Below are 17878 nucleotides of genomic sequence, written 5' to 3'. Positions count from 1 at the left end.
ATGGGAGAAACACTGAAAACTATGTAGTTTTTGTGTTCGACCACTAGTGGGTGCGGTTTGTTTTTTGTAATGAAACCACACACGCAATACACTATAAAAATTAACGATGGTGAGTACACGGGTATTCGTATGGATAGACAACAAAGTTGGACTGTTATTACGAGTGACTGTCAACTATAAAACCACAAAGTCTCAGGAGAATATAGACTGGGAGTCATGACGCTCTGGAGGAAACATTGTTGTTATTGTCGATCTACTCGCATATGTATAGAAGAACTATTTACTACGGCTGTGGTTTTGCAACGTTCCCGCTCTCTACAATGAGCCTGGCCCCATGCGTTTTCAAAAAGCTTAATTTTCGGCTGTCTACGTGACTGCAGAGCCTGGGAGTTTTCGAAAAGTCCCACCTTGGCAGCCATTTCCAAAAGGTTGCTTTTTCAGTGGCTCCGAGCGTTGTCGTGTAAATGGACACCCAAAATGCAATGAAAGTTTTGCCATTTCATTTGAAATTGTTGCCGTGTAAATGGGCCTTCTGTGTTCACGGCCCTAATTCCAGTGTAATACGGGGCAAAATACAGAGACACAGACAGTAACACCTGCTGATATTCACAGTTCAGAGTTGCCATTAATCAACAAACACATGATTTTGAATGGTGGGGTGACACATCGGATAAGAATGTAAACTCCACACAGAAAGTTTTGGCTCAGACTCGAACCTGCGACTGTGTCACTTTGAAGTGAGAGTACTAACCACAACAACAGTGTGTAGTGAAAACTTCAGATCCCGACTCTTGACCTCTGACGTCCCTCAAGGGGCTTCCATACCCCAGGCTGGGAACCACTGCATTAAATAATACTTTAGATAAGTAGAACAGGACGTGAGCCTGAGTTCATCTTGCAGGGGATGTAAGAAGGAATTCCAAAAATGAGGAAGAACATAATGACTGGAATGAAATTGGTATGACATATGTGTGGGGAAAACTGCTACTACAGGCACGCCACAGCTGATCTGCCCTTCTGGTAATGTGACAAATCTTTGAAATAAGCTGCTGTACAGTCATCCAGCCTGTTGATGCAACATAGTGACGTGTAGCGCAGCTGGAACAGGACGTCTTGACGTGTCTGCAGTGGTGTACAGTTCTCATGTGAAAGGAAACCTATGTACCCTGAGATTTGTCCTAATCTGGCGGATCTTCGTGTCTAGACATAAAGACTGTGGTTTGAGATTCTAATTTATGAATGCAAAGTGCCAGTTCTGCGTACAGCAGTAAGTTTCTGAATGTGGATGGATCCGATGGGAAAACTTTGCAGCTGCAGGGTTGTGAGCAGGACTGTTAACGGAGGGGAAGCACAGAGTCAAATTGTGTCATCATCTGGTGCAATATCTTCCCCGGGTGGCACGAGCATCAGACAGATACCTGGGTTTTGTTTTTGTGTTTTTAGCTTCGGTTGAGGGCGTGAGTGAGCAGAGCAGAGACGAGAGCAGGAGGCTCCCACGCACAATGCACAAGCTCATCCATCTGGCTTCAGCCTTATCGTTCCATCACAACTTGCTGGTGAAGCGTGCACGCACACAGAAATACACGTACACACACACACACACACACACTCAAGCTTGTGTACTCTTGGACACGGATTTGCATTTATTTTAACAGCGCATTACTCAGTTTATCTTAGCAACACACAAGCCGCATTGTGTGCCGCCGGCAGCAACAACTGAACAATGCAGCACATTACCAAAGAGCATTGGATTGTCAGTGAGTTCATGCAGCTTTCATTTCCTTTAATGAACCCAAACAGGAGCGTGCGTGCGTGCGTGCGTGCGTGCGTGCATGCGTGCGTGTGTGCGTGTGTGTGTGTGTGTGTGTGTGTGTGTGTGTGTGTGTGTGTGTGTGTGTGTGTGGTTGAGTTTAGATCAGCAGTGTGGCACTTTAATGTCTCTGCAGGGAAATATGATATATGTGGATTGGTATTGAATAAATAGGCCTGAGGATTCACGTGAAACCCTCAAATATGATTCAGGAGAGTTACCTAATTTTCCTGCTACTGTTTTTTAGTGAATAAGTTTGTGGTGCATGTTGATCTCATCCAGATCCTTTACAATAAAATACAGGACACAAAAGAAAATGCTGATCCCATCTTGACAGACTGGCGTGTTTATTGAATTTCTTACTCTTCTGTAGGAGCAATCAAGCAAGTATGTTGAAGGAAATCCTAACTTCATGTTGTTTATTGACTTGTCTTCAGACCTCAAAGTTAAACATTCAATGCAAAAACATAATCAGGAGGTAAGAGTTGTGTGTTTTTTGGCTCTTTCCTCAATCATAAAGTGAGTTAGACATATAACAGCCGTACGGTATAAATATGGACTGTAAAAGTGACGTCGATGTCCAGAAGTACTCAGGCACACTCTGGTGTTCATCAGCCTTTGTGCCTATCACACAGTTGTGATATCAGCATGAACTGGTGGGACAGTATGTATTGCACACTAGGAGTCGTGGGCCAAAGTAGCATGCCATTCCAATTCCTCTTGTTTTAAGTGTTTTTCCACCCCAAGATATTCCAGTCAAATACCACAAAGCCTTTAATATGAAACACTGTACACAATGAGCATGAATAATCATGTTCAAACCACTTTACATAAATATACCTGTGACTCAGCTAGTCTTCTGCTAGGATTGGAGTTTTTAAATTAATACAATTTGAAAAAGGCAGGAAAAATATGTCAACAACATAAGGAGTTTATATAATTTTTGCCGTCCATGTTCCACTGTTGGAAATGTGAATAAGCAGTCCCATCATGTGTTCATTTGATAGACCGTGCATGTAAATGTCCTCTTGAGTTTGAGGTTAACTGCATGCAGGACCCTGTGTACACGCAGACCCCCCCACCCCCCGCCTGCTATTTTTCCTGGCACATTCCTCAGTCTCCTTTATAAGAAAGCGTGGGTGCCAAAAAATGTGCAGGGCACCGGAGCATGGGACAGAAATCTGTCAAACGCCAGAGTAAGACATGCTGTCTGTATTCCCCGCGGAGGCATTAGCCCAGCTATTTTGCGAGCGAAGGATTCCGGTCTGCCGTGTCCTTCTCGAAGAGTGCATGGGGCCCCTGGCCCTGGCACGGTACCCCCACCCCCCATCACCACCACCACCACCACCCAGCCCGGCCCTCCACTGTTTTATCCCTGCAACTATTTTTAAAACGGCTGGAATTCAATCAAAACATTAACTTTCTGCTCAATCCTTTTAAAGCCCAGAGCAGTGCTGCTTGTTTTCTGTTCCACATGCCGAGTGATGAGGAGGGTACGAGGAGAGGAAGAGGGGATTTTGAGGAGGAAAAAGAGCAGGGAGAGAGAGAGAGAGGGAGCTGTGAAACTTTTTGGATAGCTGGGTTTTGCTCCTTTCAGGTTAGTGCCGTGGTGTTCCCGGTTGGTGCTAGATCCACGTGGCTTTTTTATAGAGTGATAAAGAGTGGAAGCAGGCGAACGGAGGGCTGTAATGTAATGTCAGCAGTGGGTCTGGTAAATAAAGAGGGAGGGCATAGATTGTGCACAGAACGCGAGTACTTAAAGAAGTCGTGTGTGTGCTGCTGCTCTTCTGTAGCCTCAGCCCTTTGTATTTTTATAGCGTTGCTAAGCAACGAGCAATAGCCCACTGGCTGGTTTACAGTATAGCAGAGATAAAATGCTCAAGTGCTATCTAATAGATACACAACAACTCGTACTGATAAGTGTACCAGATGGCCTTACTGTAAGCCTGGTGATGAGAAGTACTCCATATACACCAGTCAGCCATAATGACCAATGACAGTGAGTGAAGTGAAGAATACTGACTGTTTCTTTTAAAAGAAATTCAATAATTCCACTCTAGTGACGTTGGTGGAGCACCAGGCTATGTAGAAACTCCAGACAATAGCCATATTATCAATTTAGTTTCTGTATTAAAAGCATAAGCAACAAACTGATGACTTTCATGAATTTAATTTTGATCAAAGTTTTTCCGACAGTCGGTAAGAATTTGGGGGGGAAATACATTTTTGTCTGGAACAGATCCAGATGAAATGCGGCACATTTATTACAATTCAAAGTGTTGAGTCCAGTCTCGCACTTCCCGAGACGGCCGTCCGTTATTCAATATTCATAAATAGCCACTTTGACTGAGTAGCTGAGAAATGTCCTCCAGAGCCTTGTTGGCATTTTTTTTACAGTCATGCTAATAGAAGCAAATTGGAGGAGCTGTGGGCACTTTTTTCTCTTGTGGAGCTCCAAAGCACTAAATGGCTTATTGTGAATGACCTGCAGGGTCTCTACGAGTCCTGATGTCTTAAGATTTCTGCAGTGTGACGATGGGAAGCATCTGTAAGTGGACTGCCAGCTGTTTTCAAATCTTCTGGTCTCAGACCACAAGTTCCTGATTTCTTAAACACCCCACTCCCAGACGCTTCTCTATTTGGCAAGTCAACTATTTTGTAAATTAAGTATTGTGTCTCCAGCAGCATGATATCGTTTGCTTGTTGCCGAGATGCACAGAGAGCCCATGGCGCCTCCCGCCATCACCAGGGCAACATGTATTTATTTATTTCTCCTTCCCCCGCACTTGATTCATCCTGTTTCAATCAGAGATGTAGAAATGACAAAGAGGGAGGTAAAATGTCACCACAGGGTCCAGTTTGCAGATGAGGGGGGGTGGTTAGTGTCATGCCTGCAGAGAGTCCAAGCCGTACTACAGTGTTTACTTTGCATTTCCCGTGGCAACTGTCAAGGACCAGAGTCTGTCAACTTTTTCATGTCCAAAGTTGGAAATGTGTGGAGTTGAAGTCCCTCTACATTTGAATTTTTGGTACAGAGCTCCCATCGCATGTCGTGCTGTTGCTGTTGCTGCTGCTGCTGCTGCTGCTGCTGCTGCTGTTGTTGTTGTTGTTATTATGGTTTAGACTGCTGTACCTGCTCTTCCTGAGGTTTTAGGCCACACAAAACTACAAATCCTATTCACTTGGGTACACATTGAATCCAAATACCACCCATTTCCCATCACAGGAATTATCAGATACCTGAGATGAAAAACTTTGCCTTCAGTCAGTTGAAGAACGGCGATCTGTCACTCTCATTCACCTGCTATGTTGACGACGGTGCGGCTGAAAACAAACATGGCTTCATTTTCTTCAACCATTTGAAAAATAAATCAAAAGAAGAGACTCTTAACGAGAATGAAGTTCAGCATGACTTTGAATAAGAAAGGTGAAAAGGTCAAGTATGGAACAACAGCCAACAAGCTGGTGGGGTTGAATGAGAAAACTCAAGCAAGATGATATGTCGCTATCACAGTAGGTCCGGACCAATGCTCTAACTTCATCAGCCCAGTTTGAAAAGCTTTTCTGGAACTTTGAAGTACAGTGGATACGGAGTAGCGATGCCCCTCTTGACCAATTTCCCTATCGATATGAAGAGCAAATTGAAATATTTAATCAGTCTTGACCGTCTTGGATTTCAAATATGCAATGCAGTACTTGCTGAAATTAGTGTAGGATACACCCGGCACGGTGTACTTCACTTTTCTGGAAGTGGAGTTTGCAAGGTCATTGTCGGAGTGAGTGCTGCTATCAACTTGGGCCAGGCAGGATACAAGCTAAAGCCTGTAGTGTGATTCTTAAGTGCCATCTTGTTCTCATATTGTTAATGAATATTCTGTGAAGCCGGTTTAGCGAAACGATATCACTTCAATTACCGCAGCACCGACAGGCTCCTGTCTGTGATGCTGTATCTCTAAGTAGTGGTGGACCGGTGCATGACAATTAAGTGGCACATCTTGCATGGCTAAAACACTAACCTACTATAAGTCTTATGTGCAGTAGTGAGGGGACGGACTATTAAATGACTGTGTGTTGCGACTTCTTTTGTTGTGTTGTGGCTTTCGTTGGTGTGTTGTGACTCTTTGTTGATGTGTTGCAGCTTTTGCTCTGGTGTTGCGACTTTTGTTGGTGTGTTGTGTTGTTGGCCCTTCTGGTCTACCGTAGCTTGTATTGTCTAGATTTCCCTCTCACCAGTGTTTAGTCAGAGTTTATACACCTATTATAACCAGATGGAAAAGAAAGCTGTTACTTACTCCAGAAACATGGAGAAAGTTACATTAAAGGCAGTCAATAGAGAACAACTTGTAGCATAAAATGTGCAATGCAGCATGAAACTGAACACAACAATGTTAACAATTGCAATTTTGCAAACAAAGAGACATATTGGAATTTATTAAGTTGTTTTTAATGTGGGCACATTTGAACAAAAATACCACCTCATGCATATTTTTTTGCAAAGTAAAACTGTGAGATGTGCCTTTTTTATTTCACACTTTCCTTTCACTAAACTGCATGATGTTTTAGGCAGCTCAAACAAAGAAAAAGCAAAGAAAACTGAAATCTCACACACATAAAAAAAAAAAACCCTAATAATCTTAGCCCTGACTTTTAAATGTTTTCTTTCTTAGATTAGTAACAACCATGCCGGTGCAGTGATGCATTTCACCAAAGGAAGTTAGACACAGCTCTCTAGAGTGCCTCAAGAAGACTGATGTCGTTTTCGTGTTGCTTTCCAGCATTTGGTTCATCCATGCACGTGACTGGAATAGTTTCCAAAATGTTAAAAAAAAAAAATGTTTTCCTGCATCCCCAGGCTGATGAAGTCTGGACTGTCTGTTGCTATCAAACCTTCTGTTTCAATGATAAGAGGAATAAAGTAATTGCAATTGTGCTTTTATAATTATAAAGTTTGCTTCTCCCTACGCCATGATTTCACCTTCAGGTATGTGTCTTCCTGCAGATCACGATGCCTTTCTTTGGTCATCTGGAATATTGCATTGTAATAGCTCTTATCACATCCTGTTTGTTAAAAAAAGATGAGTCATAGGTCTCATATTACGGAAACTGATGATTTCTTTTTGATACATATAATAGTACAGTGGCTGTTGTTCAAACACAATTCAAGGAAAGGCTTGCATTCTGGCAAAAGGCACGCAATTTGTGCTCAGTAGCTGTATTTATGAGTTGTTTTTGATGTCACAGATTCATTAATGTCATGGAAATAACGCCTATCATATCAGTCAACTGTGTGAAGTTGCATATATATATATATATATATATATATATGCCAATGGCTAAAAGTAGCTACACAATCGTACCAATTGATATTTCTCCTGGCAACAACTTTCTCTTTTGACTAAACAAATACTTTAAGGCGGGAAAGCTCCCAGAAAATGGTGAACAATTCAGAACAGTCTGTCTTACTTTCAACAACATTAGGTGGACACATATATTGCAGGCTCTTCCTCGTGATGAGCCGCGTTGCCTTCTCAGAGTGACGACTTAAATAAAGTCGAACTAGCCTAAGCATGCCAAGCAACATTAGCAGCAGGGCTTTGGTGCAGGGTCATAACAAAAGTTTGGATTGATGTGGTTGTGCTTTGCCTTTTGTCTGTTTTTTGTTCCTAATTTAGAATAGATACGTTTTAGATAACCATCTACTCTTGCACTGATGTAAGCAAATTGGCCGCTGTCTGGCGTCTCTCTACCTCCAACTAGTGACGGGTGGCTGCACAGTCTGCACACTCTCTAAAATGTGTATCTCACCTACGTACCACTTTAATTTCAACTGTCTCGGTTGCAAAGTGTTTGAAGAGGTCCCAAAACCGTGCAATCAAATATGTGTTATTTCTTCCTTCTATTGTCACTTTAAAAACTCTCCAATCTTATTCCTCAATGTGCATACCTTTCCCCGGTACATATGTATGCATGCATATACCTGCACACTGCCCAGCTTCCCAGTGTTATTTTTTGAGCTGCAGCTGAATGCAGGGCCTTGGTAGGCACAGACAGAGCTGCTTCAGAGGAAATGACTTGCACACAAGGACCGGCTTCTTGACATAGAGAAATTATCTGCCTGCACCGGGGTGGGGTGGATCATTTCCTGTATTGCCATGTTGGTTGGGAGATCCTCGCGTGTGTGTGCGCGCACAATGCTGGCAAGCCCCTCTCCTCCACCCTTGTGGCATGCGTGTTTTTTTTTCCTTAAATAGCAGTTTTGTGTGAGTGTCGGTCCTTTAATGGGGAAGTGAGGCTGAGATGATGAAACTGGGAGCGCAGCTCGCCGAGGAGCGACTTCAGCCGAGCGGGGAGCGATGGCAAGCCTGGGCTAGATAAGACTGAGTGAGAGCAGCACGAAAAGGGCAAAGGCAAGAGAAACATTTGCAAAGGAAGTGCGGGAGACGTGAAACAGATTGTACCGCATCTCACTGCGATGTCTGGGGAGCGTAGAGAGGAAAGCGACAAGCAGAGTGTTTTCAAATGCCGCCTGCTCAGATTGGGGTTCCCTGGCTCGGTCCAGCGCCTCAAACAGCTTCTCGCTGACCCTTCAGGAATGCACAGCTGACAGCAGCTGATAGATGACTTCCTCATTGTTACACACTGTAACGATTAGGGGTTAGCATCACTCTGCCTTTTGCTTATTTAATGGTTTCCCTACATTGCCCTGGGTCAGACTGGGACCATTATGAAATATGCGAGCGCCACAAACAGTCCTGTGTTCAGCGGGGTTAACATGCTGCAGCTCAGCAGACCATCTGCCGGCCTTCATCCCACTCTGTTGCATAACTTCACCTATTCGACAAGGCAACATATGCCACTCACGTACAAGGCTGAAGTAATTATCTCAGATGGAATGATGACACGAAGGGTCGTCAATAGAAACGTTTCATTGCTTTTACCTTTTGTAGCATTTTCAAGCAAACTTTACCAGTAGTTTTAGTTTTAGCTGCTTTAAAGCCCTCAACACATGTTTTTGTTTGTTTAAAAAAAATGACTAAGTGCAAGCACTTTGTTCAGTGTTCTCCTTGTAATCTTTGTATAACTTAAAGATGAGTGTATGTGGCATGAAATAACAATATCAAGATCTCCAGTCACACAAGGAATGTGCTAATCTGTGGTGGTATTTCAATTTCAGAAACATCATTTTATCTTAACAATAATTTGGACATATTTCTCCAAAAACGACTTACAAAAGTCTGAATTTTGATGAAAACAACCACCTTGGAAGAAATTACTCACTTATTGGTACATACGTTCTAATAAATCCACAAAACTAGGTAACTCGGTGCTACTGGTGATGTTGTCTTTCACATTGTTCACCTGAAATGACATTATGATACCATTTAGTTTGGCATAATTCTGTTATCAGAGTGTGAATTTACAAAATATTATTAGAAAGTTGATATGGCCCTGAATCACGAGAAATATCTGCATCCTAGCCTCCGACTCAAAATATCTGGAGAGCCTACGGAACAAGGACAACTGCATGTACCCTACATGACAGGATCATTTATTCTCCCCCTGCATGCCTCTTTAAACCCAGTGAGAGACGTTTTGTCGCGTTTGGACAGAAATATGTCTAAGACACGACTTGGAAACCGAGCGTGGTGAATGCAGTTGTTAAGTAGCGCCTTCACACTGTGCGGAGGTGACTCCATCTCTCTTAGACTGCTTTATGTTTTCAGAAGGTCACAGAATCGGCTCGCTCATCGTTCGTCAGCAGATGAATATCATGGATAGAAACATGTAGGCAGCTGCTGATGGAAAATGAGTCATTGCACTTCTCGAGGAACAAAGCCTTCAGCTCCATCTGTTTAGTTTGCTTGTCCCTGGTATTTGTGTGTGCAGTCAGACGCGCTGATGGACGTTGAATAAAATGCAGAGGGAAGGCTGCTGGTTTTCATTGAGACTGTGATGATGTGGGACTGCTTCTCCTCTGCGCCACAGTGGCAGTAAATGAACTCTCATCCAGCAGTGTTTGCTCCTGAAAGTTTCTGTTGCTTTATTTTCGAGAAAAACATTTTTGAAATATCTTTTGTGTACATTTCAGTTATTTTCCACATGAGGTCACCTGGAGATGAGACACTTCCTGTCTCTCTGGGTCATGTCTGATGCTACATGATTCACAGCCCATTGATATACTCTTGTAATAACAAGCAATGTACATTTCAAACACTCTTTGTGTGCTGACACATAAGTTGTGAACATTCACGCAAGTTTCGTAATCTCATTTAATATGAATGAATTCTGGTGACAAGTGTCTTGACTTGTAAAACACGTGTGAGAGCTTGGTTTCAGCTTGCTCATTCATGCAACTGCTGACGCAACAGTTTGAGACATTGGGTTTTTGACGATGATGTCATTCAGATTCAATACTGTCAACTTTTCCGTCTCCATCACCTCTAATCTGCCTCACACTCTTCAAGCCACAGCAGCTTGGCACAGATGTCTGTATCGGTGTAAAGTCTGGGAGTCAGAATACTTTCTTGTGCTCACCAGACTCCCCCAAAAGCTCCTCCTCCTCACAATATTTAGTAATTGCATCAGAAATACCAAGCCTATACAACTTCACAAGTGCAAGGATTAGTCATGGATCAATGAACCTTTATTATTAGTACTACTTGAAGACAAGATTGTCACCAGAAGACTGAAAATCAATTCTCTGATCACTGATCTTAACAAGGTTTCTAACTTTGAGCTGAAGGCTGCATTGCTCTTCAGTTGAGTTTATTCTGAAAGGAAGTCAAAATAATATACAGAATAGTAGGATGCATTGCCTTTCTTTTGGACACTTACACAAGAGGTGCTCTTTTCTTATCAAGATGATGGCACTTACTGCAGACCCAAGTCTACCACGGGCATGTTGCTGCCCTTCACCGGTTGATTGTTTAACTCCGTTCTGAATTGCCAACATGCCCTTGTGTCTGATCAGTTCATCCACCGCGCCATAAATTTCCCTGTGGCGAGTGCTAAATCTCCCTCCTGGCTATAATCCAGATGTCAATGAATTACAGTTTGGCCCTTTTCACATAACCTGTCAGTGGTCATAATGTTCCGGCTGATTGTATACATTTTTAATGAGAAGCAGACACCTATTGAGCGTGAGTGTTTGCTCAGGATGGTGTCTCGTTGCTTTTTTTTTATCTGTGTGTGGGTGAAATCTGACAAAGAAATGCTCTTCTTGCTGCTAGGACTCAATCGATGCGCTGGTTTTGGACCTGGATTACCCGTCGCTACGCAAGAACAAGAACATTGAAACGTTCTTAATCAGATGTAAGTGGTTGTGTGCTGTGTTTCGCAAAACTGAACTTGATGTCTGTGTGTTCACATGGTTGTTAACCTACTTGCTCTGCAGATGAAAAAGTCATAAGGCAGGTTCGAGACCTCCAGATGAAGTCTGAGGACTTTGACCGGGTTAAAGTCATCGGTCGGGGGGCATTTGGGGAAGTTCAACTGGTGAGTCTCCATCCATTGAATAGTTGATGCTCCATCTCCATCTTTCAGTTTTTCTGAAAACCTGCTTTGGAGTGCTCCCTAATGAGGATCTCTGACTTGTCAACCGACTGCTTGCCTCTGTCCTTCAGGTCCGACATAAAGCCTCGCAGAAGGTCTACGCCATGAAGCTGCTGAGCAAGTTTGAGATGATCAAGCGCTCAGACTCTGCATTCTTCTGGGAAGAGAGAGACATCATGGCCTTTGCCAACAGCCCCTGGGTTGTGCAGGTATTACATTCAAGCTTTCACCCATCCGTCTATTTTTCATACTGCTCACACAGCTTAGTGTGCTGGAGCCCGTCCCAACTAACTGTGAAGGCAGAGTACACCCTGGAGAGGTTTCCAGTCCATCGCAGGCAAGCACGGGGACAAGCGATACAAAAATCTTCACAGCTGCGAGCAATTTCGAGTTACTCTTTGAGGGGGAGAACATGCAAACTGTACATAAGCTCAGTTTTCTTAGACATGAGGTACTGGGAAAACTTATTTTACCCACTGCGCGCCCATTCAAGTCCCTAATCAGCTTAATGATATTTTTGTTGTACATTTAATTTAGTTATTTTTCACAAAACAAAATGGCCATTGTCATTGTTCTTTTCCCCCACAGTTTCAATAAATCAAGCATACTAATTGCAGCATTTCTATGAATGAATACATTTACACAATGTGTTGTTATGACAGTTGTGTTCTAGATGTGTCATCAACACTAATATCATTAATTTCTATTTAAAAATGAGCTGCAACCACTAGTGACAGTTTTGTCATCATCATTTCTTCATGATAGTCATTTAACATTCGAATGCTGTTTCTCTGTCCTCCATGATATTAACCTGAATATCGTTTGCTTGTAAACATTTGTGGGTTGTGGTTATTTTTAGTTTTTTTTATAGGGCAAACAAATCAACAGTATGATCCAAAGTATATCAGCTCTAAATATGTGTTTGTGTGTTTAGTTGTGTTGCGCCTTCCAAGATGAACACTACCTCTACATGGTGATGGAGTACATGCCAGGAGGCGACCTTGTCAACCTCACCAGCACCTACGACGTGCCAGAGAAGTGGGCCAAGTTCTACACAGCCGAGGTGGTAATGGCCCTGGATGCCATCCACTCTATGGGCTTCATCCACCGCGACGTGAAGCCAGACAACATGCTGCTGGACAGACACGGACACCTGAAGCTGGCCGACTTTGGCACCTGCATGAAGATGGACTCGGTGAGGGGAAACCCGTCGAGGAGCAGGAAGGAAGCTCGTGTTAAAGAGCTTCTGAACTAAACATGCATCTGTTCATTTCAGTAACCTCCAAGTGGGTTGCGATGCCGACATAATGAGGTTTTCCTACATAAAAACAAGGTTCACAGCATGAGACTCATTTTGTTCGCATTACAAAAAGCTGCTTAACTGAGATGTTGCCGTGATCAGCAGCTCATATGTACACTGTTCTCAGTCACAGTCCGTTGGTCTCAAACATAACAGTCTGCTTCTGACAAATGCCAAATAACACAGTGAAGCTGAGCGTGGCAAATCAGCAGCTGATCATAAATAACAGGGCTGGGGGAAAAAAGAAACATGATTTTATAGTTCAGCTGTGGTGAAGAAGAAACTAAATATTCTTTTCTTTTAATTGGGAACACAAATTCAATAGCAGTGCTTATTTCAATAGCCTTGCTGTTAAAATCAATTATTGATAAGCCTCTTTTTGGAGAAACTTTGGTTTCATAACGCGATGAACACTCACTTTGGAAGAGAAATGTCTCTCAGTCAGGAAACGTTATCTACTGCAGACACAGCAGAAGGCAAGCCATGAGGCGGGTGCCAAATTACAAGTGCTTGACGAAGTCTGTTGGCGGAAGTGGGTGGGTGGGCTCGGGTTCTTAAAGAGACAGAGGCTAAAATAGCTTGAGACAGACAAAGAGTAAACTGGGGTCCAATGTAAGACATTTTCTTTGAGATTATTGGGAGGATCTTGCACTGTGGGTGGGATAAAAAAACCCTCTAAATTATTATAATAAGTCTCTATAATGGATCTTTCAGAAAGCAGCATTTAAAATGTCAAGTTTGGACGTTTGCGTGAAAATGACACAGACTCGTCTCAAGCTTTCAGGGTCTAATAATGCCTCCTGGATTTGTTCTACAGACCGGCATGGTGCACTGCGACACAGCTGTGGGGACTCCAGACTACATCTCTCCCGAGGTGCTGAAATCCCAGGGAGGAGATGGATTTTATGGGAGAGAATGCGACTGGTGGTCCGTAGGGGTCTTCATTTTCGAGATGCTTGTCGGTTAGTTAACATTGCAGAAAGTCACAGCAAGCTGTCAGATGGCCTTCAGTACTTTTGTTTGCCATTTATGGGCCAGTAATTCTTAGCGCTGTGCTCCAAATGCCATAAAATTGAGATATAGCAGCCTAACCGTTTTCTGCTAACTGGCTTTTAGGTGACACGCCGTTCTACGCCGACTCTCTGGTGGGAACCTACAGCAAGATCATGGACCACAAGAACTCCCTCAACTTTCCTGATGATGTGGAAATCTCCAAAGATGCCAAGAACATAATCTGTGCCTTCCTCATTGACAGGTAGAGAAGAAGGACGAGATTGGGGAGATTGTCTGACATCTCTGTTCACCATTTCATACGAAATCAATTAAGGCCTCTGAGTTGACCAACCATGTTCCCATTGTGCCTAAATCTTAATCCGCAAAAACTAAAGAAGTGTGTCTGTCAGATATTTGAGCTTTTAGAATTGTGGGGATTGTTTTATACTCTTAAGTTATCTACAATTTCTTAAAAAGGTTACCAAAAGTTAAAGACTTATTCTGTGTACATATACTCTCTGTTGACACCCTTACCTTTGCAGTCATCTGTTGGCTTTTATAGGAGAGGATGTCAAGGCATTTGAAATGTGACTCATCCGAATGTCTTGACTCTAAAATCAAAAATCTGTTGACCTTTCGCGTGCATGTATTGGGGCTGAGATGGACATGATAAAGATCTACATTATCTATAAGTTACATTACAAGTGTACTTCACTTGAAAGAATACTAAACGTCAGCATATCAACTGATTTACAAATGAATTATTCATCATGATCCCAAATATTGCTGTGTCTAGCATGGATATAGATAGATAGATAGATTTATGTGGAGTATGTTACTTGTGGTTTCTTCTTGACAATTCGTATTGTGTTTCATAGTTTCTCTCTCTTGGTTTTCAGGGAGGTGCGATTGGGTAGAAACGGTGTGGAGGAAATCAAGCGACATCCATTCTTCAAAAATGACCTGTGGACGTTTGACACCATCAGAGACAGTTAGTGTTATGCTCCTACTTCTGGCTCTTTGATTCACAAAGTCTATGCCAGCCACTGTGGGGCAAAAAGCAGCGTCCTGTACAGGTCACCTCAAGATAACCCACCTACGTATGAACAGGCAGAACATGCAATCTCTTTACTTAAATGATCCAGTCTGTAATCAAACCCAAGTTTTTATATTTCTTTTTACCGTGGGTTACATAGGGCTAAACACCTAAAACTGAAATCAACTAAACTTAGAGATATTCCTTAGTGTTAAAAGCTAACGAAAGCTAAATGCATTTATTGTAAAAAAAAACCAAATAGTGCGTCATTAGGGAATGGCCTCAACAACAATTAGCTATATTGAACTACAATTACAAATGAAATAAAGTATAGAATCATTCTGCCTAAAGTCAAAGGTCTGTAGTTATTATCATAACTTTAATTTGAGAAAATGTTGGGATGATGTGTAAAATTTAAAACTAATCAGAATTCGTGTCATAAACCCTTATTTCAATTACTATAAAACATAAAGAGCATATCAGATGTTGGAAGTAATACATTTTATTATGTCATGCAATATATCTGCACATTTGCATCAAATGTCAGTCCTTACCTTTGTATGGTGTGTTGAAGTGTGTAATTGAGTTTGTAGCTAATGATCAATTATCTGTGTGGAAATGTTTTAACTGTAAAACATTTAAACCGCCTTTCTTTTGGAGTTACAGGAAACCATTGAAAACAATTGAAACAACTTTTGGTTCCACAAAGCAGGTGACACTCTCCTCTTTGCTTCCATTTCCTCGCATCTCAGCCGTTGCTCCTGTGGTGCCCGAGCTGAGCAGCGACATAGACACCAGTAACTTTGACGAGATCGAGGATGACAAAGGTGACGTGGAAACCTTCCCCACGCCTAAGGCCTTTGTTGGAAATCAGTTACCGTTTGTTGGCTTCACCTACTTCAAAGAAGACCAGTAAGTCATCTACTTTAGTCTCATGTCTCAGTCTCCCATATACATAAGAGACAGATCTTAAATATGTTCTCTGGCTGTGCTTTTGACCTTGTGTTGATTTTTGCTTGTGTCCTTTTTTAGGCTGCTGAATGCTTCCAACAACTCCTCAGTGACTCATGAGAACTCAAAGGGAGAAGTAAGTGTTTTCTGATCCACACACGGTGGCTGCCAGGTGCACCTCGAGCTCTCGCGCAGTCCGGCCCGAGTTTCTCAGGAAATAAATAAGACTAGTATCATCTTACGCGACCGCACAGAACAGGACTGTTGACATTGTGATCAAGTCCAGCTTCATTCTGTAAGACTTTAAGGATTATGATGGAAATGACTCAGAGCGGATTTCGTTCCTTGATCCCATGATTTATTTGTACTTTGTTTGAATTTCAGTGTTCTTAGCTGCACTGAAAGACTTAAGCAGCTTTTTTTTGTGTAAGTGGCTGAGCTGATTGCTAATCTGGAGAAGTCTCAGACTTCAGTCCTAAAAAAAACCTGCCACTCATCACAGTCTGCAGCAAGTCTCCAGGAAGATAATAGAAAGCTGGGATTTTTTCTTTTCAGCGTGACTGTACCTCACCTAAAGAAAGCATATTATTTTTTTAATATCTTGTCTCATGTATAACAATGCAGTGTGTGAGGTTTGTGTAAAGCTCCTCCAAATATTTGCAATAAACAAAAAAAAAAATACTGCCCCATTAAAGCAACTCCTGCAGAAAAAAGCTCAGGTTTCGAGATACTGTGAAGGCTCACTTCTGTCAAGACGGTGTAGCTTGTCACATAATTCCTTATATGATCATCTGCTCCAGACACAGCACATTTCAGGCATGACGGCAGATAAAGCATGGCACGGCGGCTGTCAAGTTACCTCTTGTTGCTGCAGAGTAACCAAACGAGATAGATACTTTCATAAAAATTCCTTTTCATAGAGAACAAGAATATGTAAAAAAACAAAAAGCGCAAGATGACCTCTTCAATCAGGTATGTACAGTGTATCTACAGTGTAGAGACTTTATTGAGATTAGTTTGATTTTGCACAAAACAAATAATCTGCAAGGTTTATATAACATTGTATTTCTTTAATCTTTGCAAAAGTTAAGAAAACCTATCCCTTGTGTTAACATCGAAACTGCAATGTTGCCGTGATCACTTTCTCTACACCACAAGAGGATCAAACGACTTTATGTATCATGAAACAGGTTGTTTTGTGTAGAATCATTAACTTAATCATTAACTAGCTGGTTTTATCCACTCTGGTTTGCATGTTTGTTTTTCCGCACACAGCTGGTAACGAGCTGGTGACACTAGTGCAGCTTTTATTTGAGTGCTTGAAGAGTTGATTGTGCACAAGCCTTTTACTTTATCCACTAGTCATGAACTTCAAATCGATGCTAATATAATACTGTAATATCATACTGTACTGTGATATAAAATATGCTGATATCAGGTACAGAATGACCGGATCTGTGGTTAGTCACCAAGCTGTGCACCCTCGCCATTGTTTAAACAGGAGATCGCCTGAACTGTGCAAACTCCAAAGTGCATGCCGCCGTTAACGCCTGTGCTTCAGGAGCAACTGAGGTGCAAGTGAAGGGAAACGCTGAGATGACCGCCACGCGTAACACGTGCTGTTTGCTGTGTTTCTGTTTCCACAGTCAGTGGCGCTGCAGAAGAAACTTCGTGACCTCGAGGTGCAAATTAATAACAATAAACAGGTTAAAGATGATCTGGAGCACAAGCACAGGTAGATTATGTGTTGAAACTCAGATCATATTATTGATCACATTCACATCAGAATTTGTTGAGCCACTGTTGGTCCATCATTTTCTAAATGTTTTCACTTTGTCTTTCTGCAGAACCACCGTCACCCGCCTGGAAAAAACCTCCAAAGAGTTGGAGGAGGAGGTGGGTAATACCCCAGTGACAGCTACACACAGACATACACCTGCACCTCTACATGAATCTTTTAATCTGTGAATCATACTGCCTATAAAACCTATCCACACTCTTTAATATCCCCTCTTTTTCTTCTTCTTATTAATAGATTCATGTACTTTTGACAAGAAAAACAGGAAGTGACTGTAAAGAAAGCTGTGTTATACAGACATAAACACCATTCCTGCACCTCACAACTATCACTGTTATGAATGGTGGTGGTTGTAGGGCAGTGTTTCCTCACCTGGCGCACAAATACAGAGCTGGAGGCCTTGATTGGCTGGCACACTCTCTAACTTACTCTGTTTGC

General features: G+C 42.2%; 1 protein-coding gene across 1 annotated transcript in view; it reads left to right on the top strand.

The window, feature by feature from the left end:
• Window positions 1-17878, top strand: part of rock2a (rho-associated, coiled-coil containing protein kinase 2a) — a 40461-nt gene that overhangs the window by 7384 nt on the left and 15199 nt on the right. Inside the window, exons 2-12 of the mRNA XM_080480511.1 lie at window positions 11041-11122; window positions 11205-11305; window positions 11434-11571; window positions 12297-12557; window positions 13480-13624; window positions 13779-13917; window positions 14555-14646; window positions 15444-15603; window positions 15724-15778; window positions 17289-17377; window positions 17490-17538. Of these exons, the coding sequence (XP_080336637.1) occupies window positions 11041-11122; window positions 11205-11305; window positions 11434-11571; window positions 12297-12557; window positions 13480-13624; window positions 13779-13917; window positions 14555-14646; window positions 15444-15603; window positions 15724-15778; window positions 17289-17377; window positions 17490-17538 (1311 nt within the window). The remainder of the gene's footprint in view (window positions 1-11040; window positions 11123-11204; window positions 11306-11433; window positions 11572-12296; window positions 12558-13479; window positions 13625-13778; window positions 13918-14554; window positions 14647-15443; window positions 15604-15723; window positions 15779-17288; window positions 17378-17489; window positions 17539-17878) is intronic.

Source organism: Lipophrys pholis (assembly GCF_963383615.2).
Source record: "Lipophrys pholis genome assembly, chromosome: 14".
NCBI lineage: Eukaryota > Metazoa > Chordata > Actinopteri > Blenniiformes > Blenniidae > Lipophrys > Lipophrys pholis.
This window is presented reverse-complemented; position numbering and strand designations above follow the sequence as displayed.